Source organism: Polyodon spathula, chromosome 13 (assembly GCF_017654505.1).
Source record: "Polyodon spathula isolate WHYD16114869_AA chromosome 13, ASM1765450v1, whole genome shotgun sequence".
NCBI classification, from domain to species: domain Eukaryota; kingdom Metazoa; phylum Chordata; class Actinopteri; order Acipenseriformes; family Polyodontidae; genus Polyodon; species Polyodon spathula.
The window spans coordinates 18,505,358-18,530,765 of NC_054546.1; the positions used below are offsets into that span (position 1 = coordinate 18,505,358).

General features: G+C 36.5%; 1 protein-coding gene across 1 annotated transcript; it reads left to right on the forward strand.

Annotated features, from left to right (window-relative positions):
• Positions 1 to 6,715: 6,715 nt before the first annotated feature.
• Positions 6,716 to 19,897, forward strand: LOC121325915 (inactive pancreatic lipase-related protein 1-like). Its single transcript, XM_041268991.1, has 13 exons — positions 6,716 to 6,748; positions 7,016 to 7,064; positions 9,903 to 10,057; positions 11,451 to 11,576; positions 11,790 to 11,924; positions 12,110 to 12,218; positions 12,411 to 12,530; positions 12,967 to 13,086; positions 14,739 to 14,857; positions 17,199 to 17,328; positions 17,934 to 18,045; positions 19,415 to 19,582; positions 19,834 to 19,897. The coding sequence occupies exons 1-13, from the start codon at positions 6,716 to 6,718 to the stop codon at positions 19,895 to 19,897; spliced, it is 1,440 nt and encodes a 479-aa protein (XP_041124925.1).
• Positions 19,898 to 25,408: the final 5,511 nt, after the last annotated feature.

A 25,408-nucleotide genomic window follows, 5' to 3' on the forward strand; every position in this document is an offset into this window, starting at 1 on the left:
AGACTGCTGCTCCCTGACACATGCAGGTCTGCTCTCAAGTATACTGTGGAGCCATTTTCTTTATTTATCAGGCTCTAATTAGTTCAAAGTTAAAAAATACTTTCACACAAAAAACAAATATATTGGAAAACATTTTCATTAAACAAATGTTGTAGTTACCTTTACTACAAATGCATTGATTCAAACAAAATAATGTAAACCAATAGAAGATAAGTAAAATAAATATCTTTAAATATGACTAGGAGGAAGGCAAAAGGTAAAGTGTAAGATTACATTTTCATATATTCCTGTTCTGAGGTCAGAATGTATTCTTCATATTGCATAGGCTACACCAATGGGTTCCTTTTGTACTGTCAGATTTGCAGGTACTTCTTTTATTGCTCTGAGCACATTTTTAAACTCAGGGGAGACGTCTAAGGGGGGTAGATGTTTTAAACTCCTGGAAGTGGATTGCTCGTGCACATACCACTCTACAAAGCTACAATGTAAATCCTATACCTTATAGCAATGCATCAATATAAATAAGATATAAATTCAAAATTGTTCTTACCTTTCACTATATGGAAGTGTAGTTGTAGAATACAACGTAAAAACAAGAGCTGTCTTTAAACTTTTAGACTGAATACGACCAAACAGCAACCAGTTTTTTCAGAGATCCTCAGAGCATGGACCACACAACTTGTAGTTAGCAAGTCGAGTGATACTTGACTACGATTCTAACTCTTTTTTATAGAGTTTTTGCTTCACTTCTTACTTCAGAAGACCCAATTAAATCTAATTATTTGGTGTGTTTTACAACCTTTATCTTTTAAGTGAATAATATATTTAAAACGTACCAGTGACTCCTTTTCAAAATTCATTGAATGTGAGATCATGGTTCTTCCACCCCCTCCTTTCCCTACAAATTAGGTGAACTGGAGTTCACAGGGTCTTTGTTACCACATTCAATACAGATATGTGTGTGTATATGAGAGAGGTTTGTTTAATACATAACACCAGCTTATACAAGTGTTTGTGTGTGTGTGTATATATATATATATACAGTAGAGAGAGAGGAGAGGAGAGAGAAAGAGAGAGAGATTGATTTTCCAATATATAACACCTACTCTGTTTAATTATTCCAACCTGGGTCTAAAATATATGTCCCTCTTAGCAGCATATTATGTTACCTTTTCAGTGTGTTGTCAATGGGCCACTTTAACTTCAAATTCGGGGAATATTATTTTTTTATTCCCTAGAATATAGGTAAAACAAAAAAAAAAATAGTGCTCGGAAAAACATAAAAGAAATAACGTTTTTTCACATGTATTTAAAAGGATAAAAAAAAATGTCTGTATCCGTCAGAAATTATTTTATCTGTGTGTGTGTGTGTGTGTGTGTGTGTGTGTGTGTGTGTGTATATATATATATATATATATATATATTATATATATATATATAATCGCGAAAAAGTCATATCTGATAGCCCCATGCATCACAGAGATAACACAGACATAAACAAAGGAGATAGCAGCTTCTGCATCCAGCACTCAAAGAATATCACAGACATTTGCAGAACTTTTTGAGATCTTATAGTAATAAAATAATGACTTGGATCGCATTATTGAGGAGTTTAGTGATAAAATGAGTGATCAGGAGAGGATTTATCAATATGCACATCTATAAAGAGATATGTGAAAAATACAGCGAAAAGGGGGTGGGGCTTGGCTGGAGATGCAGTACTGAGTGTCCTTTTGCGATTCAGTGCCTTTTAAACCTGATTTACTCTGAAAAAATCTATATTTAAAAGGCGCCTGACAAGTGCTGAATAAATGGACCGCTAAGGGTTAAAATCTCAGTTTTCCTATTTATTTAAATACTTTTGTGTTTTTTTTCTTACTATAGTAGAACCACAAACCTATTTTAGTTCAATTGTTTCTGGCATATTAACTGTGCTCCATAGAGTTTGCCATTCTGTTCTTGCTGGATGGGAATATTTTGAGGCTTTGAGTTTAATTAAAAAATATGCTTTTGCCTGATAAGGGAGGTTTGGCACTTTCAGCAGGTCAGCCTGACATTTTAAGACAAGGAGCTCTCTTTTTCAGGCCTTACACATTCACTATACATTCACTAATATTTTTCTACAGTTATACTAGAATAAACAGAAATATAGAATCCTACAATATTCTCACAGACTAATACAGAGTTGCCCTGGCAAGACTTACATAAAAATACAACATCATTACATTATAAACTGTAGAATAGATAGGAAACTAAACATGGTACACACAAAGAGTGACTGAAGGAGATAATACATATTATTCTGAATATCACTCTTATAAACAGGTTATAGAAAATGAGTCCTGCTTTTCCTTTAAGTATATTTGTTTGGCCAGCAAGTCCTAACCTTTCTGGAGTCTATAAATTCAAATAACCAGGATAGAACCCTAGAGATATACAGTACATCTCATTTCAAGGGGGTTCTGGGAAAACTACTGTTTGACTGTCTACTTAGTAAAACAGTAGTAAAGACTATACTAATAGTATACGGTGTACAAAACAGCCAAACAGATTCTATTAGCTTTATAGTTGTAAATATATACAAGAAACCACATAACTTCAGCAGTTATGTATCCAGTGTAATGAGGCAACATCCCTTCAGGTCTGTAAAATCTTTTTCCTGCTCCCTGATACATGGACTATGAAATCATCCCTTTGAAACACACAACATACATGTTTAGTTTAGATGGTCTCCCAGTGCTCATGAAGAACGAGGGGCGATAGCACTGGCTACAGTCAGGCCCAGGGGTGCAGGAACTAGGGGCTGGGGGTGAGACAGGCCCTCTGACCGGAAGTACAGGGGTGCTGTGCACCTGCTGGTGCAATGATAAATTCCACTAGTTTCATGAATCTTATGAGCTGTGTGTCCAAAGCACTGCGTCTTTTTACATTGTTTCAAACGATAATAGACCAGTCAGGGCTGACAGTCACAACAGGGGAGGGATATTTTACAAATCACATGGTTGCAATCTCTTGAGAGTCAACTAGTTGGAACGCAGACCTGTCAGCTCTCCCATATTTGCTGGGAGTCTCCCGTATTTTTGGACCCATCTCTAGGGACAGATTTGCTCCCGTATTTTGCTCAAAACTCTACTGTTAAACCCCCTTATGTCAGCAAACATTTAATGTCTGCAATCCCAGTCTGTACCTAGCAGGGTTTAGGGGAGCCTTGTGGCAGGCATGCATTCAGTGTGCGAGGCAAGTTCAAATACTTAGCCACAGCCCCGCTTTGCCTGTCTTGTGCTGTGAATTTTAGCTGCAGTGCAGTTTAAAACAGAACAAAAAACAAACGACAGCCAGGGCTATATCTTGGGCCCTCTTCAGAGGGGCCTCGCTGTCTGATATTTATACTGCGGCTAGCTGGGCTATGCCACATACTTTATTCAGGTTCTATCACTTTAATGTTATAGATCCTTCCTTGCCATCATTAGGCACAAGAATCCTTGAGGTTGCAAGCTCGCACTGCTAACCTTGGGTTATGCATTTCTGACGCATCCCTCACCAGCTGCCATTCCTTCTCCCTCGTGACTGCTCTGATATACTTTCCCATATGTTTTGGTGGTCATCATTGAATTGAAAGGGAACTTTAGGTTACTTACCGTAACCCTGGTTCCGTGAAAGAGAAGATGGTTCGATGCAAAAGAGAACGTGGCTTCCGTGGGTTGACTGTTTAATCCCTTGGTAGGCGGGACCGAGGATGTCACCCCAGGAAGGGGCCTATCGGCAGCTCTGATATAAAGAGCTCAGTGAATACCTACCTAAGACAAGCATATCCCAAAAGTATGTTTTGGTGGTCATCTTCTCTTTCAGGGAACCAGGGTTACGGTAAGTAACCTTACGTTTGCAAGCATGTTGTGTTACTGTCAGTGCTACATGTAATATCCCTGTATTCAATGTACCTGCATTGTAAGATGCTTGTATTTAAATGTATTTGCATTTTTTAAATGTATTTATTTATTAACTATTTGTATTTAATGTACTATGCCCTGTATTTCACTGTATTTAATGTATTATGCATTCTTACTCACTATCTTGTAAAGCGCTTTGTAATGGTGGTCCACTATAAAAGGTGCTGTATAAAATAAAGATTGATTATTTTATATAAACATGTATCACAACTTTTGTATTGCTTGATTTTGGCACTTGGTGCTGACAGACAGGTAAAGCCAAATATGAGGTGGAGGCCAGGAAGGAGGACAGCACAGATTGAGGGGTAGATTTAAATAGTTAAACTGTTTACCTGGTTCAAATACTATTGGTAGGTGACACTGATTGACGGTTGACATGAATGTGGTAGTTACCTTCTTAGTGCAAAAACTGCTTGACTTTGGTGATGGTTGCAAGGGTTTTCCTGTCAATCAAGTGATCTTATTTGCAGATTTCTTTAAATTAGGGCCACTCCAGGTTTAACAGGAAAAATAATATAGTGAACTACTCCATAGTCTAAATGGAGGTTTAATTGATTCAATTAAACCATTTAGAACAGGTTTGGAACAAAGACCAGGAGTGGAAGGGCCAACTCCTGGTTTAAATAAAGAGGAAGCACTGTACCTACCTGTGCTGATCATCCAATCACACTGCCTCCTAGTTTGAATAGATTAGACTCCTGTTGGTATCAGACAAGCTCCTGTGCCAGCGCTGTTTGCTGTCTTCAGAATCCACACAGGTGTGAGCAATCAGGTTCAAATGAAAAGGACAGAGGTCTCAGAATAATGGTGTGTTTTTCATGAGCTTCATTTACTGTGTAGTGTATGGCCAGTATATACTCAGACCACTTGCTTACTACCTTATCCCTGGATAGATAATTTCTACTCTAGAGTTGGACATTTGTGTTTCATGTTGTATTGAAGAAACCCTCTTTTGGAATATAGTAACATGAAAAAGGTTTTGGAACAAGAAGAAGCCATTCAGCCCATCAAAGCTCGTCCCTTCTTAGCACACTATTTGCTCATATGTAAAGAACATGAATAACAACACCTTAACTTAGATCAAAGGTAAGACTATCTTGATTAAAAACAGCAAATGGTAATCAGAGACTCGTAAAGAGCGATACTAATCTTTGAACTCTTGAGGGAACAGAATACACAGGGGGCAAGTGCTGTAAAAAAACATAATCTGAAACGTTGTATAATCTGAAGGGGGATGGGAGTGAAAAGGGTATAGGTGAAATCTTGTGATAATTTCTCTATAAATATGGGACATCCCAAGCTGCAGTTAGTCATCCTAATCTCCAGACCCTGGTGCTACTGCTCTGTGAACCTGAAAACGCATTTGACTTCGAATGGCAGGGTAAAATATACAGCTCCTATCTAACTATTATTTAAAAGCTAGTTAAACTAGTTTAATTTGTAGAGTTCACATTTGCAAAGTTTATGTTAATCTGTATTATGTGGAACCAATTAATTCTGTTTTAAATACTGTGTCTAAAGTCTGTCTAATAAAGTGTATGTCACTCAGTCATTTGAATTGTGATTATACTTTATTAATAATTGTCATGTTAAGGAGAAAAAATATTGCAGGAGTAAAATGTAATGCATAATCAGTCAATTAACCCATAATCCTTACACATACTAAGGGGATCTAATTTAATAGGCCAGAATTGGATTGCTTTTAATGTTCCTTGTGTTTTAGAAGCTTTACGTGGCAGGCTATTTCATGCATTATAAACCCCTGTTAAAAAATGCTTCCTACCTTCTGTTCTGAACTTTAACTCTGCTTACATTTATGCTCACTCGTACTACTCTCTGTGCTAAATTTTAAGTGGAGTTGTTTCTCTCCATTATCTTTTTTTTTTTTGAAGAAGAAGAAGCTGTAAAGCATATTCACTATGTTTGCTAAACTTTAGTTACTTCTGCTACCTGTAATCAGCAGATCTGTTTACAGTTGTCCTTGGGATCAGTACAGTACAGTATGTGAAACAGTGAGTCATACCTTGGTGAGATCTGCACAGTAACTTTTTCAATGGCCAGTCTAGGTGCTATCCAAGTTTTTTTTTTTTTTAATAATATGTACAACATTCTATTTGTTAACAATTTATAGACTACTTTCCATCATTGAACCTTTAAAGGTAATACTGCTGCCAATATAATACTACCATACGGTGTATTTGCAAATAAGATCTTGCCACATTGATCTTTTCCATCTGTATTGAATGCAAGTCTCCCCATGCATCTATTTTTTAATCTGAGCTCTTTAAACAATGCAGACCATCATTTAATAGGAATCATATTGCATAATGCTAAACATCATACTACAAACTGAAGTTCATACTACACTGGCTGCACAGTAGGAAAAATGAACTTGAAATGAGCACAATTGCACCTGCTGTAGGATATACCCTGGTAGTTCCATTTGAGGTGAAACAACTTAGAACAATCTAAATTCCCTAGATCCTTGTCTTTTGTGGCATATCAAGAATATACAGTATTCTTCTTGCTTTTAATTAAATATTCTGTAGGCGTACAGTCCAAAAGACACTAAACTGTCTATCAGAGGGTCCTGACAAAATAGAACGATGGTGAAAATAACATCAGAACCTGAAAAATTGCCAGCAATATTGCTCTTCTGCTAGAAATCTTTCAGTATTTTATGTTAGGCAAATTGGCATATTAGCAATTTGCAATGGCAATGCATTCTAGTAATTATTACATGAGTAAACTGGCATCTGTACTGGATAATGTCCCTGACCCTGACCTTGGTCTCTAACAAGGTATGTGCCAAAGCTTTGTAACTATTCAGGAATTTCATGGTCTTTTATATTAACTTATGGAATGTACATGTTCTACTTACCACCTGGTCGCTTCTCAGCTATAAATAATCACTTGCGTGGCTGATGGAAAAACACTGTCTGAAAGGGGCACCTAGGAGTTTAATTCTGAAAACCATATCCAAGATGAGTAACAGTTCTATCATTTCACCCTGAAAGACTGTCTCCATGTTATAGCCACACTTTAATCTTGATTATTTTGTGTTGCAGATGTTCTCATTCTGGATAGCAGCAGTTTTCCTGTTCGGCACAGTCTACAGTAAGTTGTTTATTATAAAATGAACTTCTACTCTAACAGCTGTATCACCATGAAACCCAAGGAGTGTTTTGCCTGTTGACACATCAGTTACAAAAAAAATTAATTCAAAACAGGAAAAATGTACCTAATTTCACAAGTGGCCCTACATCAGATTCGTTACACATGGGATAAGAGGATGTGGCAAAAGACATTTAATTTCTTCAAATATACCCTGTGCTGTATAGCAAATATAGTTTTATTTGGCCTAAGGGTGATATTAAATATCTGGGTATCACTATCAACAATTACTTTAAGAAAATGGTTTCCTTAAATTTCCAGCCAATTTTAGCAAAAATCAAAATCAAGCTAGAAAATTTGACTAAATTACATTTGTCCCTATGGAGGAGGATAGACGTTATTAAGATGGCAATTTTTCCTATTATAGCAAATGCTCTTTCTATGATCCTCTTAAAAATGCCACTTCAATACTTTAATAGAATGTTCTCCCAATTAATTTCAGGAAATAAAAAAGCAAGAATCAGACTAAGTGTGTTATTTCAGAGCAATGATAATAGTGGACTGAAAGTATCAAACATTTATTGGAACCATCTGGCATTACAATCAAGATTTTGTATTTATAGTTTTACAAATCCTTTAATGTCAGATTATCCTGTTGGAAAATTGCAAAAGGATATGGTTGCTCCTTATGAAATGATATAGTACTGCATGGTACACCTATTTGTCTTCGTAAAGACACATCTTTAATAAAACTGCTACAATAATGAATAACAGAGAAAAAAAAATGTGGCTCTTCACAACTGTAGATCATTTAGAACCTCACTAGATCAGTTCCATTTACAGGATGGTGATTCCAGATTGTATACTCAAATTAGAAACTAAATTACCAATTACTATGGTCCCAGATTACAATGCCTACTAATGTCACCATTAGAAATATGGCTGAAGGATTTTAAAAATACATATATAAATATGTTTAGATGGTCGCTTACAAGAAAACAAATTATAGAGATAAATAGGTGACTGTGACAGGGTCTTCCTCGAGTCACGCGTGTGGGTAGCCGCTGTTCAAGCATACAGAGAGACAGAGGTGGTGTTGAAACGCCGGCACAGGCGCGCAGGATTTATTAACAAAAACATAAAACGAAAGTAAAATAAAGGCGGTCATGTGACGTTACCAGCGATGGTAACGCACAGAGGACAAATACAGCAAACTGTACAAAAAGTGCAAAATAAAACACAATACCCCAAACTATAACTCAAAAGGTGCAGTGAAAACGGCAGGCCTTGCAGCAGCCCCGAGCAATCTCCCGCGGATGTTTTTAAACTGACGGACACTCGCTCGAGACCCGCCCACATGCTGATTGAGGACCAGCACAGCCAATCACTTGCTGCCCTTCCCTCAACCAAGCATAGCAGGCAGCAAGTATCAATCGAGCGCCCGTCTGTAAACAATAACACAAATCAAACTAATCAAGTCCCAAAACGACACAAAATAAACCCATTCCCACATATAAACCACACCAACACTAATTTACCACTGTGCAGGGCAATCGCACTGCCACAGTGACATTAAAAAATAAGTGAGCACAAGATTCTTGGTTAACTATTTTTAGAAATATTAAAAGTAGCTACCCTGAATGCTAGATACAGAACAATCCAGGGTAAGACAAATATATTTACATGCAAATTAACACATAATAGTAGACGCTGGAGATGCCATTCTGAATCTATATATATATATATAGTATATATATATATATATATATATATATATATATATATATATATATATATATATATATATATATATACAATTTTTTTGGATAGATTCTTCCATATCTCTCTATATAGTTGTTTTTTCCATTCCAACAACTTTCAACAAAAAAGGTAGGATTTGAAACTTTAGAGCTATTCCGGGAAACACAAATATAACTGATTGGACAGAAATACAAAAAATACTAATTTTAACATTGTTGCTTTTGGCAATACGAGCTATGTTTTTATGGAAATGTACAGATCCACAAAATTCTGCTTTATGGAAAAACTTTGTAGTTGAACATTATCGAAATATTTCCTTGTCCAAAGGTACCTCAAAAATTTTTCTGTTAATATATGGCTTTGCAAAAAAAAAAAAAAAAAAAAAAAATCAAAAAAATCAAAAATATATAATATATCTATATATTATATAATATATAAATATATAATATATATATATAATATATATATAGAAAGAATTTAATAATCTAGAACTACAAAAGACCCAAGGGATTGCTTAAAAGTAATAGCCAGGATTATTCATGAAATAGAAATAATTTAAAGCATAGTTTTATAATTACTAATGTATATGATGAATATTAAATATATTATATTATTTATGTGTAATATGTATTGTTAATGTTTTGATTACTTACCATTTGTGGATTGTGTATTCTCTATAAGCATGTTTATAATACTGTTAATATTTTGTATTTTGAAGCAACTCTCATGGTAAGCATTTCATTTTTGTGTCGTTGCTTGTAAGCAAAATTCCCAACTTATAGACGCTTGTCATTTTGTGGCATGCTGAGAAAATCTTCTTGCTTTTGAAAACATGAATTCTGTACAGTAGGTGTACAGTCCCAAAGACATAGGACGCTGCCATCTTAGAATGATGGGTGAAAAGGATCTCACGCATTGTGAAAATCACAGCGGGATTGCTCATGTCAAAACCTCTGACTCTCATTGCCAGATGCAATTTCATAATAAGGATATGTAAATACTAACAATGTAAAATCTATTAAAAATAACATTTGAAGCTACTTACTCCTTCTGAATTCAGCTCTTCTTGTGCTCTTCCAGCTGCTCAGGTCTGTTATGAAAGGCTGGGGTGCTTCGAGGACACTGTGCCGTGGGCTGGGACTCTAGAGAGACCTATTGGCAAACTGCCTTGGCCTCCAGAAAGAATCAACACCAACTTTATTCTCTACACCAAGCAAAACCCCAACACCTTCCAGGTAAAGCAAAGGAGTGTGTCCCCTTCAGCCCTTTCCATTGGTGTCAGCTTTAAATATCTTATGGAAACAGAAATAACTAAGTAGTAAAAGGGCAGAATTTTCTGAAAAACATAAAAGAAAATGTATTAAATAAAAGCATGCAACATACAAGTAAGTGTACAATGTAGGTAGTAGGTCACTTTATTTCAGATATTTAATATTATATCACAATATTTTCCATACGTAATTACATTCTGTACGTATAGTCTTTTACACAAATACATTGTTTAGTGAAAGTGGTGAAGCGTTTCTCGTGATGGAGGGTTTCTCCTGGTGGCTTTTCAGATTGGTTAGAAACATCCCTAATATGTTAACATATTAATATGTTCAATACCTGTAAACATGTAGGAAATTAAATGTAAACTTAGTGTACATCCTTATTAACTAAGATCAGCCTTAAAGAGCAGCTTGGTAAGGATCAGAAATATAAGTTGTCTTAACGAATGTATTCTTCTGTTTTAGTCATCACATCCTGGGGACTTTTTAAAAAGTTAAAATCAACCCTGTTGCCTCTATAGAGCTCATAAACATTTCAGCCAGTACATCAGCGTGTAACCATTAACCTGTCCCCCTGCAACATTCTGCCCCTGAGTTGATGTAAGAAATTGCCATTCTAGTTTTTAGCCAAAAAGGTCCTGCTTAATGGTGATCTTGCATTATTTTTATTTGTTTTATTTTATAACATTTTTCTAAACGCTTCATCATTTCTAGTATCTTGATGCAGTGTAAACCACTGAACTGAAAATCCAGGTAAAAAAGAAAATTATACTGAAGAAAAATATAAAGGTGACTACAAATAGCAAATCAGGACAACTTTTTCAATGAAAATGTGTTTGATAGTTTGATAAGTGGTAAACAAACTAGGTTTAAACATGGGCTAGCATTACTAAATTTGCATCTCTCCATTAATTAGAATATTAATGTGCCTTCCTTCATTTCAAAGATGGCACACCTTGATCCTTTTCTCCACTTAGTGGACGATATTTCTAGCTTAGAAAAAAAAGGAAAAAGTAACTCAATAAAACAACCATTAAAACTCTTAGATTATAACAATGTGTTAATCAGGATCCCTATCTGTACATATGTGAATGTTAACCTCAGTCACTTTTAAGGTTAGGATGGCGCCAAACCACTTTCCCTGGTTTCTTTCCCCTTGATAAGTGGTCATCAAGCAGCACTTAATTATAATCATTAATTTATCATTGTCCTAGGTAATAATACTACTAATCTACTGCAAACTTAACTGATAAACTTGACTAAAATGACTTAATTGCTCAGTTAAAGTCTTATTAATCATGTATCTAATAGGCATGTTAAGACAAAATTGTCATTCTTTTTCCTTTCATTTGTTCAGAAAATATCAGCACTAAATCCATCATCCATTTTGACATCAAACTACAAAGGAAACAAAACCACCCGCTTCATTGTCCATGGTTTTATTGACAAAGGAGATGAAAACTGGCTCAAGGACATGTGCAAGGTAGGACACACACACACTGATCATTGCTTTTTAAAGCTGGGATAGGCATATTCATCAAGAGTAAAAATAGATCAAATTTAAGATCAGGTCTATCTGAATTTGGTGCATATACACTGTTTTGTACATCAGACCATTTCTTTTCTGTTTTCTATGGTTTTTAAAATGCTTATTTAACATTTAAATCCTGTTTAACTGACTTCCTTTATTCCACAGCTGATGATGCAAATAGAAGATGTGAACTGTATCTGTGTCGACTGGCAAGGAGGGTCGAGAACCGGCTACGTTCAGAGTTCCCAGAACATCCGAGTCGTTGCGGCGGAAATTGTCTACTTGATCAAATACTTACAGGTGAATACAGAGGGTGGCTAGCTGTCATTGGCAAAATAGCCACAAGATCAACAGCACAACAATGCACTTGCAACCCATGATACTTATATCTTGTTCCCAGATACATGAAAAGTAATTCAGTAAAACTGATTATTCGCTGCTGTTAGTAACATTTGTTAAAAATGACTTGTTTATTTATCAAACAGAGCTACTACAACCAGACACCTACTGATTTCCATGTTATTGGCCATAGTTTAGGGGCCCACTGTGCTGGAGAGGTTGGCAGGAAAATCAGAGGTCTGGGAAGAATAACAGGTACAGTATGTCTATGAGAAGCCATGTTTTACAGAGCGCGTATATATATATATAGACATACACGGACCCAGGGTCCTCCTTCAAACCCTGGGTCCATCAATGAGGACATCCAATTAAGTGTTTTTTCACACTATACTAGGACTGTAGGGGTTATAATTATAACTAATGTTTTAATTATTTTTAAACCCTCAGGCCTAGACCCTGCAGAGGCTTACTTTCAGAACACAGATAATTTAGTCCGATTGGATGCTAGTGACGCAGTTTTTGTTGATGTCATCCATACCGATTCTGCACCCATGGTCCCTTATCTTGGTAAGGGGTGTCGTTTTTTGTCTTTTTCTCAGCACGGTGTGTATAAACTAGGGACACCTTAAAAATGTGGTTCCACAGACAGATAATCCTATAATTTCAGTTTAGAATAAAATAGAAAAAAGCAGATATCACCATTTTTTGTATCTACACTCTGCAAAATGATGTGTACTTGCTGATAATACAGTAGGTTTTAATGGGGACTTGACCTGTTTTAAGAACTCCTGAGTTAAACTGCTTAAACTACAAGTAAGGTATGGAAGTAAAAGATTCAAACCACTTAATAATCCCCTTAAACACCCCCGGAACCTGTAGTTAAGGGGTCAGAGAGAGTTAAACACTCCTTAAAAAGGGGAAAAACAATAAGCGGTGAAGGGATTTGGTTTGATAGTGACACCTTGTGAAACTTTAGCTGTTAACAAGCCTTACTGCATTGTAGGATTGGGAATGTCCCAAGCTGTTGGACACCTTGACTTCTATCCAAATGGAGGAGAGCACATGCCTGGATGTGATAAGAATATTATTTCACAAATTGTAGATTTGGATGGCATTTGGGAAGGTCAGTTTATTTTTATTTTTTTTATATCCAAGCTGTATCGTTTTAAGAATCAGAATCTTAAGCAAGGTTCCTCAAGCGACAGTGCCTGTGGATGAAGGCTGTACCGTCTAGTAGATCAGTGGTTCTCAAATATTTTGGGCCGTGCCCTCCTTTAAACACACACACACACACACACACACACACACACACACACACACACACACGTACATATATTGGTACAAATAAAATCCAACATGCCTGTGGTTTCTCTGTATGTCATGGCTGTTTTTTTTTTCTTTGTTTTGTTGTGGGGTTTGTTGTACGAACCAGCCACCAATCCATAGTAATAAGAGCAAAATTAACACTGCAAATTACAGTTTACCGACTATGACCAATGCTTACTACATAATAAGCTGATAAACAACATACATTACCAGATGGCAGCGGACTTCATCCAAAAATATGCAAGCTTAAAAGGCAACAATCAGATACACAGCACCATCTACAAACTTTGACATGCCTGGAGGTGTCAGCATAAAGATTTGTTTTAAGTTAATATATGCTAGCTTCATTCGCTTCCCCTGTCTAATGACACTGGCGCCTGGTGTATTCACATTATGGCTCTGACCTGTATAAGCAAGTGTTCATCATGGTAAAGCGAAGTTTGCTATTCAGTTGGATGAAACAACTGATGTGTCAGATGCCGCTCAGATGTTGACGTACATTAGATTTAAAGATGACTGGAACTCTTTGCTCTTTTTGTATGGTTTTGTCTCCGATGCTGGCTTGTAATTGCAGTGCTGTGTAGGCATTTGCAGTGACAGTACTTGTTCCATGTCAGCAAAAAAAAAAAGCAGATTAGTCACCAGAGTGCAGGCTCTTACATCACAAGTCATTTTGCATAATACAAAGTGAAGCCCTTATTGCTAAACAAAATGCCACTCGTTCTGAAACAAGTTTTCGACAAAGCTGTTCACATTGTCAACTTTATCAAGACTCATCCAACAAATGCCAGCCTGTTTGGAGTTTTGTGTGACGAGATGGGAGCAAAGCACTGTCAGCTACTTTACCATACAGTTTATTGGCTGTCGCGGGGCAAGGTGCTCAATCGTTTGCTTGAGCTCAGAGAGGAAATGAGAATATTTCTTTCTGACAACAATTCTTCGCCGGCCAAAAGCTTGTAGACGCTAAATGGCTTGCTTTGCTAGCTTACCTGGCAGATATATTTTCGATCTCATAAATATATAACATGTCACTCCAAGGGCGAGATACATCTGTCCTTACTCTCAGTGACCAAATCGAAAGCTGGATCAAGAAGCTGGCCTTGTAGTACCATTGTGTAAATCGTGGCAGTCTGGAAGCATTTTATTTATTAGTTACTGTACCTTTTTTGAGGAGAGCAACTTAAAATCCATTATCGCCAGCCACCTGGAAAGCCTTCAGCTAGTTTTGAGAGTACTTCCCTGAAAAGTATTACAAAGTAGAGGTGTGGATTAGAAACCCTTTTCTTACTGAATTAGAGTATGCTTTGTTTTTGTTAAAAAAAAAAGACAAAAAAAATAATTCTAGTGAATCTTAGAGAGGCATTTTTAAGTGGCATGACCTAAACAGGTTGACAGAATTGTTCTCCACAGCGTTTTTTCTTTGTAATTTACATTGTTTTGATTTAATAGGAACCCGGGATTTTGTGGCCTGCAATCACCTGAGATCTTATAAATATTATGCTGACAGCATCTTAAACCCAGATGGCTTTGTTGGATACAAATGTAATTCAATGGAGGATTTTGTGGCTGTAAGTTTTATCACCATGGAGCTGACTTTCAGCACAGCAAATGATAAAGGATTTGAAAGTAATAGTTTTAAAAATCAGTGTATTCTGTGGGGTGCAATGTTGTCTTTTTCTTTCTTCCAGCCATGTGCGGAATGAATTTGGGTTTGTGCACTGATATAAAAACTGTGTGCTCCACCGTAATACTCAATTGTTTCCGCATGCTGTCCATTTGGTGTGTTTGTGTGCTTTTGTTTCAATATTAGGTACTAATTATAATTGCATTTTACATCATACATTACCTATTTTAAAAAATAACATATTTTATGACACGTATCATTCTATTACTTATAGCAAGTGCTGGTGTTAATGATTTCATGTAAAATACTGACACGTTAAACAAATAAATCCAATCACGTTTTAAATGTAGTTGTGATCTTTTCTTACACGCGTGGAAACGTTCTATAACTAGCCACGCTTTACAGCACAGTGATTAATTCTGTAGAGAACACAGATCAACAGTAATTAATTTTCATTGTGATATTTTGTTTTTCTGTCAGCCAGTGATGGTGCTTAAAAGATAATATAATGTACCGGTATTCATGAATGCAAGAATTAAGGGCGTCTATGATTTGTACTGTTTTCAACAGTTGATCCTTCCAAGCATTTAAGCTTTCAGTTACACTGACAATAATTACAAAATGTAAAAGCAGTATTAGTACTGCTGTAGAGTTGCCCTGGACCAAAGTTGATCTGTTACGAAACATTTCCCGATCTAATGACCATGCCTTTCCATAAAATAAATACTGTAGTCAGAACAAAGCATCTGAATGAATAGATGTGGGTGCAAATTCAAACGGGAGATAAAATACTGTCGTGATAATGTAATTTATAAACTCTTACTGCCCAACAGGAGTCGTCGCACGCATTAATACCCGATTAACAATGGACCCCATAGATGTCTATTATGGCTGTAAATATTGCTGGCTTAAATTGTCCGGGGATTACCAAAAATACTATTCTTTATATTAGTATATATATATATATATAATATATATATATATATATATATAGTATATATTATAATATATATATAGTAGTAGCGGATATCGATTTCTGCATCACACAGGGTGAGGCATTCGCACCCCCACAGGCGGAGGGCGGGCGCGAACTTTACTGAAAGAATTAAGTGCGCGCCTGTTTTAAGACGTCAATATTACTGTACACATATCCACTCGATAACAAAATAAAAAGCAAACCGAGCAGTATATTAATTGAATCCTCAACTATCGCCCTTAGAAAGGTTATCATTTTCACTTTTATGTTATTATGCATAGTTTTGATAAGAATGTCAATTATGCCCAATTATTGTTTATTAATTATAATAAAAGTTTCACGTGCTGCGCTGAACTGAATGGCTGAATGAATCTGCCAAATAGTTAAACTGAGGACGATGTCCTTGATGTGCATTTCTAAATAAAACGGAAAGGAAACTGGTTTAAAACGATTACAAACGTAATGAATACACAAGCAAATTTATACATATAACACATATATAGGCCTAAAATATTATTCAGGGTAGTAGCAAAACTAAACAAACCAGAGTAGTTATGATAATCATACTGCACAGTTGCCTACAAATTACACTACAGACATGAATCTGTGTTAATAATAATACCACGATAAGAACACAGACAGGATTTGTTCTTGGTTTAACTTGGTTTCGCCTTTGCCGTGTTCATAAATTAAAAGATAACACTCAGTATATTTTGTATTTTAACAAAGACAATATTAATAAACTACTTAAATATTGAAAAAAAACGAATACAAAAATGAACATGTTGTATACATGAACCACTGGCCAGTAATGCAGTTTACCTCTTGAAATCCCAGAACCAGCAAACGCATTATATTTAGAAGAAGGAAAATGGCATCGTTTTTTAACTAAAGACCAGTATTTAATAATTTTACAAACCTGCCGTTTATCTTCTGCAGATAGTTCCAGGTGACTGTACATTGCATTCTCCAAACGTCTCGTGCGCGGACCAAACTGCTGTGCTGCAAGGGCACGAGCGCAGCTTAGAGGAAACCATGGAGCATATCCGCAGTTAACAGAAACAGCTCTTCATGCATGAGACATATCAGTACATCTTAACATACAGCTTAGTTATAAAGTTAAGAAAATATGGTGTCTTTTATTGAGAAAAAAGTGAGCCCTATAAAATTACACTAATTCATATTTGGTCAATTATACTGGAATTAATTTGTCAAAGCAGGTTGTATAATTAGACAATTAGAGAAACATAATTTGTTAAACTGCAAATCAGTGATATAAACTAAAGCATGCTACTTTTGTGACACCCAGGGAAAGTGTTTCCCGTGCCCCATTGGAGGCTGTCCTGTGATGGGTCACCACTCTCCTACATTCAAGGTACCCGCTGGCGTTGAAAACATGAAGTTCTATCTGAACACCGGCGATGTCAGGCCGTTCATGCGTATGTATGCATATCAACTATCTTAGATATATCAACTATATCGATAATACTTACAAGACCCTAACCCTAACACTAGGGTTATTGACACGATACAACCAACTGAAAGTTCTTTGTATCAAATGGCTTGTATCATGAAAATTACATCATATTAAATTAACTAGAGTATGTTCCAAATATACAGGGGCACATACTGTACAGGAGGATTCATAACTGGTGCAACATTTTTTGTTTCCTATTATTTTTAATTCTATGTAAGTATCGGCATTATTGAACAGCCCTCTGGATGTCCAATGGTTTGTCACAGTGTCTCTGACATTTTTGCTTTGCATGTCATCTTGTTGCCCAAAGCACTAGAAACCTCCAGCTCTGGACACAGCACACCTTGTTCTCCTCAAACAATGCTTTGACCAGTCAGTCTAAATGTACTGTACTGTAGCGGGGCCTAGATACACCTCCCTTTCTACAAACTAAAATCTCTTGAGTCGAAATTTTTCAGAATCGACTTATTACCTCATTGTTACTTCATGGGTGTGTTTTAGAAGTTGTGGATGATGCATTCTTCTTTTTACATTGTTAACTTGCAGCTTTCCCTTTTCTCCACACAGGCTGGCGCTACAGGGTTACAGTAACTATAATCGGGGACCGAGGTGTGTCAGGCACTCTGAAAGTGTCCTTGTATGGGACAAAGGGAAACACAAGACAGCATGAAATTGCCAAGTGAGTGATTCCTCTATTGATTTACACCAGAGGCTATCAAATCCAAGTGTATCACATTTGAAATGGGATTAGAGATTGTACTTCAGTAACAAGTTCAATGCTCACATCATGGTGACATTTACTGGTGGTCTCAAAAAGACTCTTGAATGTTCTCTCTATAACTACAGATGTGTAAGGTTAATGAAGGTTACCAATTGCTCACAATATTTGTTTAAAGTGGGGTACATTTGACCTTGTGTAGAAGAGATGTATGTTCTGTGTCTGGAATAACATTGTAACTCATGCCATGACATTGATAGTGTTTAGATACTGTCAGGAAAACAGAGTATAAGCAGAGTTCATAAAGATCAGCTTCTCACACACGCAGTTAGGCAAGATATATATGCCAGGCACTCGAAAGTGCAAGTGAGAAAGCTTAACCGAAAATCCTCTCCTGATGAAAGACCATTGCTGTACCCGACTGCTTCTACCAGAACATTAGCAATAGGTGCTACACTGTTGTGTCTAGCAATAATGTTTAAGCTATATGTGTGTAACTTTTTAGTATTGGAATCGATAAACAGAAACTTACTAACATAGCAATAGCAATGGGTGTTGTGCACACTCATTTACAGACATCACATTAGTTTTGTTACAATGGTACACTGGAGTGTAACCTTTAACCTGTCCCCCTGAACTCTGGTTTAGTTATCCCTCTCTTCCCCGGCCCATGCTATCGGTATATACCATTATATAACATTGGAAGAATGGATTCATTGGGTGGGGCAATTGAGCCTTGAACGTTTGGGAACCCTTGCAGTAATTCACCAGTGTGGGTCACTCTTCATTTTAGGAGCATTACAATGAAACTGTTTACAAATAGTTTGCTAATATATTAATGCACATTTAAATTTTTTTGTTAATGTTTAGTTCAGGGCATTCCAACAGATAATGAGCTCCACGATATGTCTCCTTTATTTTTGTTTTTCTATTTTAGCCAGTAAGTTTGAACAGCTCTGGTTTGGTTAGTAAATAGTAACCTATATATCGGATCTGAGAAAAGCAATGGTCATGGCGGCTGTTTTGGCCTGTGTTACATCATGTGTCTACAGCAGGCAACTAGAACGGAACGGCGATAAAATAAATAAAATCAAAAAGTAAAACGTGTATTTTAAAGCTATATTCTCTAACTAGCCCTTAACAAAACATGAACAATACATGAGTAAGTTAATTATTTAGTTATTATGGCTAATACACAAAAAATGGTTTATTGCAGTTGCTCCTGGTCAATACCAGTGGGCTACCTGCTGCAACAGGAGCACTGTGCAATATGTAGTCCAAAACCACAGTGAAGACAGATAGGTCCTAATGTTCCTGTCTTTACCTACAGAACAAAACTCAAACCTGGAAGCACATACAGTGCCTACATCGATACAGAGGTGGATGTTGGAGAAGTTCAAAAAGTGAAGTTCATTTGGGATAACAATCAAATCAACCCTCTCCTGCCGAAGCTTGGAGCACAAGTATTGGTCTTGCAGCGCGGAAAGGACAGACAGGTGTATGTAGACCTGTTCTAGTTTACATGAGCCAAACCAACCTTCTTGTTTTAAACTTGTGCAAATTGGGATTTGGGCAGGTGGTTTGTCTCTTGCCTTTTTATTTGTATTATTATTATTATTATTATTATTATTATTATTATTTGAAAATAACTTTTTTTTATCAATGGCACATGATTTTAGATTATGTAACAGATGAACACTAGAGGGTACTGTTGACACATTTTTCACAGGAATTTTCTCTGTTTTTCAGACTGCAGTTCTGTGGGAGTGGGTCGGTCCGTGAAGAGGTCCTGCAGACCCTAGCTCTATGTTAAAATGTTTAGAGTTAATGTTGACAGCCTTGGTGTTTTAAATAAATGACAATTGAAGCATTGTTGCCCTAGTCTGTGATCTACTGTACGTTGGATTAAGATCTGATCCTGATAATTGCCAAGACCCATATCATATTAACTGGTGTACCAATCGTAGCAGTCAATATTGAGGTATTGACTTAGTGGAATTTATCACCCATCCAAACCCTCTAGTTCTATATGTTCTTTTAAAGACAATCAACAGATTGTACAGGGTATCACTGGATAACATGATGCTCATTTTAAGATCATTTTTAATGACAATTTGGCTTGATTGATTACCATGGTTCACATGAATAATTTAAAGATATCTGTAAATTCATTTTAGATCTCCTCAAAAAGATCCCATTTAGTCACGTGATTCATTTCAAGATAAATAATTTAGAGATATCTTGAAATATTTAAAGATAGCTTGACATTTTTAATGATATCTTGAAATGTAATTTGAGATATCTCTAAATGATCATTTGGTTCATCCTAATACGCTGCTGTGCATTAGAAGGTGCAGGTGCCTACTACTATAAAGACACTTTGGTTGATCTAGCCTAAATTTCATAAGTCTATGACAGTCAATCCGAGCTAAAGTGGAGCTATTGAACTCCTAGTCATGTGCGCATGGTGGATACGAGCAAAGTGCCTTAACTCAGACTTATAAAAAAAAAAAAAAAAAAAAATCATCAAAAGATAATGGAAGAATTTATATATATATATATACACACACACACAGTGCCTATAGTAAGTATTCACCCCCCTTGGACGTTTTCACAGTTTGCTGTGTTACAACCTGAAATCTTGATGCATTTAATGGGATTTTTTTCCCTTTGATTTACACAACCTACTCAACACTTTCAATGTGCGAAAAAATGGGGGGGTGGGGGGGATGAAAAAACAAATCAATTAAAAATAAAAACTTGAAAAGTCTTCATTAGATAAGTATTCACCACCTTTGCTAAGAAACTCCTAAATAAGCTCAGGTGCAACCATTGCCTTCAGAATTCACACAGTGAGTTAAATGGAGTCCATCTGTGTGCAATGAAAGTGCTTCACCTGTCTTTGTAAGGTCCCTCAGTTGGGTAGTGCATTCAAAGCAAAGATACTACCATGAAGCCCAATGAGCTTTCAAAACAACTCTGGGATAAAGTTGTGGAAAGGCACAGATCAGGGGAGGGGTATAAAAAGATTTCAAAGGCATTGAATATCCCTTGGAGCAAAGTCAAGTCGATCATTAAGAAGTGGAAGGTATACGGCACCACCCAGAATCTGCTTAGAGCAGGCCGTCCTCCCAAACTGAGCAGCCGGGTAAGAAGTGCATTGGTCAGAGAAGCCACCACGAGGCCAATGACAACTCTGAAAGACCTACAGCGTTCCATGGCTGAGATGGGAGAAACTGTCCATGTGTTAACAATAACTGAGGTATTCCACAAATCTGGCCTGTATGGAAGAGTGGCAAGAAGGAAGCCACTTCTGAAAAAAAGCAGATGTGCAATCCTGCTTGGAATTTGCAAAAAGGCATGTGGGAGACTCTGAAAAGATGTGGCAAAAGATTCTGTGGTCTGATAAAAAGTGAACTATTTGTCCTAAATGCAAATCACTATGTCTGGCGCAACCAAACACAGCACATCACCAGGTAACACCATTCCTACTGTGAAGTATGGTGGTGGCAGCATCATGCTATGGGAATGCTTTTCATTGGCAGGGACTGGGAAGGTTGTCAGGGTATAGGGCAAAATGGATGGAGCTAAATACAGGCAAATCCTTGAGGAAAACCTGCTTCAGTCTGCAAAAGAACAAAGACTGGGACGGAGATTCACCTTTCAGCAGGACACTGACCTCAAGCACACAGCCAAAGCAACACTAGGGTGGCTTAAAATCAAGAAATTGAATGTCCTAGAGTGGCCCAGTCAAAGCCCGGACTTGAATCCAATTGAGAATCTGTGGCAAGACTTGAAGATTGCTGTCCACCAATGATCCCCATCCAACTTGACAGAGCTTGAACAATTTTGCCAAGAAGAATGAGCAATAATTGCACAATCCATATGTGCAAACCTGGTAGAGACTTACCCCAAAAGACTCACAGCTGTAATTGCTGCCTAAGGTGGTTCTACCAAGTATTGACTCACAGGGGTGAATACTTATCTAACCAAGACTTTTTTTTTTTTCCACTACTGCTGTTTCATAATAAAAATTATCTTGCCTCTTCAAATTGTTGAGTAGGTTGTGTAAAAAAAAAAAAAAAAAAAAAAAAAAAAACATTTAAATGCATCGAGATTTCAGGTTGTAACACAACAAACTGTGAAAATGTCCATAGGTGTGAATACTTCCTATAGGCACTATATCTCTCTCTCTCTATATATATATATATATATATATTAGTCACAGACAGTATAGGCTTAGGCTGATTAACACAAGATCTTATTGATTTAAACCAGTATGCTTGCCCCCAAGATAAATATTTCAAAAAATGATAAACTCCCTCCTCTTCTTGCTATAATTTGCCCCAAGTATAGACGTGTTAGTTATCACTGTACCATTACATTCACTGGTGTTGAATTGAATAATGTTGCAATATTAAGTGTCACAGCTTGAAAACACAATCAAAAATATAATTTAGTGCACATTCCTTTTAGACTTAGTGAATTACGGTTCTACATAATGCAGTTCTACATAATGCAAGATTGAGTTGTTATTTTAAAAATGCAATAGGTGGCAAACACAAACATGCTTGTTCTTTGGAATAAACACAAATATTACAAGTCTGCGATAGCTCTAATTTTCTATTTTCATAAACAACATGTTGCTAACATTTTCTCTTTTTATATTTGTATCTTTAGTTGAATTTTAGCTTCAGAAGACTGAATGCTGAAAAAAGTTAAGGCTGTTCAAAAATATCAAAGAAACACATAGAAAAAAATATATGTTCCTTTTTAATTGCATAGTCTGCAAAAGTAGCAAAAATATCTTCTCCCTGATTTTATATATATATTAATCAATAGTATTATTTTTACTATTTTTGTAGTTAATGGACTTTCCAATCCAAAAACACAGCATTAACATGCCACTCAAGTTCTACACTATAACATTCATTATCCAGGTGTATCTATAAGAATATGTAATAAGTACATCGAGTGATATTCTGAAGCAGTTTTCTTTTCTATTGGGGCTGAGCGTACTCTTGTCTGGGTCACGTTGCACGCTATGCAGAAGTGGGCCGTGAATGTAAAGCCTGTTTTCTTCTTGTGTACTGTCCATAGGAATTGTCCTGGTGGAAACACACTGAAGTGCTGCGGCACATACTTCCATAGGTCTTTCCTATGGTGAACAGTTGATCTACAATAATAATAATAAAAAAAAAAAAAAAAAAAAAAAAAAAAAAACACATTTACTTTGAATACCTCTAATTATACAACAAGTGTAGAGAGTTGTAGTGTTAAATACAAAAAAGTCATTTTGGAATTTCTTTCATTTATTCTAATCCAACAACAGAATGACCGGGTGAAAAGCACTGTTCATTGTTTGATCAATACTTTATCTTGTTATATAAAATACTCCATAAGCATGAGGGGGACAGTAAACAACCCACCTTCTTCATCCCTGGAACTATAGCACTGAATGAATGTGCATAGTGTAACCTCTATATACCTCATACAGGCTCAAGAGGTTTCAACAGAGACACATACCTAACTGTACAGGATGTAATCCTAGTAAAATAGCTAATGGAATGCTAATTGATTTCACAGTACACATGGGAGCCATTTGCTTTATTTATCAGGCTCTAATTAGTTAAAAGATATTTTTACACAAAAAACAAACATTATAACATATTGGAATACATTTTCATTAGACAAATGTTGTAATTACCTTTAATAGAAATACATTTAAAACAAAATAATGGCAGTCCATAGAAGTAAAAAATAATAAGGTCAGAATGTATTCTTCATATTGCATAGGCTACACCAACAGATACCTTTTGTACTCCTAGCAATACAGAGTACTGCAGATGTTCACTTGGTGCCACTGAAGAGCGTTCAAAGAAACTTTCATTAAGCTGGCTAAAGACCGAGAGGGGAAACCAAAATCCCGGCCAAAAACACTGTGCGTCTGTGTAAATAGGGAGACTGTGTGGCATCATGGCTTCACATAGAACTACTGAGGGTGTGCATATCCACTACAAACTTTATCTACATTTTACAATTTTGAAACTGTTTATGTGAACTCTCACTGATACAAGAAGTTGCCCTGGCGAGACTTATATAAAAATACATAATGACATTATAAACTGCAGAATAGATATGAATCGAAACATTGTACATTAACACACACTGGCTGAAGGAGATAATACATATTATTCTGAATATCACTCTTATGAACAAGTCATACAAAATTGGTCCTGCGTTTCCTTTAAGTGTATTTATTTGGGCAGCAATGTCCTAACCTTTCTGGAGTCTACAAATTCAAACTGAATTCAAATGTATTTATAACCATGATAGAACCCTCGAGATATACAAGTCATTTCAAGGGGGTCCTGGCAAAACTACAGTTTGACTGTCTACTCAGTGAAACAGTAGTAAAGACTATACTAATAGTATACTGTGTACAAAACAGACTGTGTTCGCTCTAGAGTTGCAAGTTAATACGAAAAAACTGAGGCACTTACGTGGTATGTATCCAGTGTAAAGAGGCAACATCCCTTCGGGTCTGTAAAGTCTTTTTCCTGGGCCCTCTGATACATGGACTATGAAATCATTCCTTTTGAAACACACAACACACATGTTTAGTGTAGATGATCTCCCAGTGCTCATGAAGGATAAGGGGCGATGACACTGGCTACAGTCAGGCATGGTGCCAGTGGGCCCTGAGCCTCCCTTCACAGCTCTGCAAGCAAGAGCAAGTCAGTTCAAGACCTCAACAGCATGATATAATTTAGATCTGTGCTAAATTGTGTGAATAATAATAATAATAATAATAATAATAATAATAATAATAACAATAATAACAATAATAATAATAATAATGTATTATTATTTATATAGCACCTTTCACATTGATTTAACATCTCATCCACACAATGGAACACAAGGAGGTTAAGTGACTTTCTCAGGGTCACACAGTGAGTCAGTGGCAGAGGTGGGATTTGAACCGGTGACTTTCTCATCTCTGTGTACTGGAAAGAGCTCCATACACAGTGCTCATCTCAGTGTACTGGAGAAAGCTCCATGCACATTGCCCACCTGCGAGTACTGGAGAGAGCTCTACGCTCCATGACTTACTTGTGCAGAGGCCTGGAAAAGGCTTGCGGGTCCCCAGAGATAGAAGTCTTGAAAGCCTTGAAGCACTTTCCAGTCATGACGTGGTAGCAATCACCCAAACCCAACTCTGTGACTTTCGATTTCGGGGTGTAACCTGTCCAGCCCATCTTCGGGGGCTCCAGCATCTCTTTCTTAGACACTGGAAAACAGACAGAAAAATGTGCTCTTA

What these genes read in the sequence shown, in the direction of transcription:
- LOC121325915 (XM_041268991.1), top strand. Translation starts at nt 6,716, where the DNA reads ATGTCCCTGACCCTGACCTTGGTCTCTAACAAG. An exon ending in GGCTCAAGGACATGTGCAAG is followed by an intron (nt 11,577 to 11,789) that starts GTAGGACACACA and finishes TTTATTCCACAG; the next exon opens with CTGATGATGCAAATAGAAGA. An exon ending in ACCCATGGTCCCTTATCTTG is followed by an intron (nt 12,531 to 12,966) that starts GTAAGGGGTGTC and finishes ACTGCATTGTAG; the next exon opens with GATTGGGAATGTCCCAAGCT.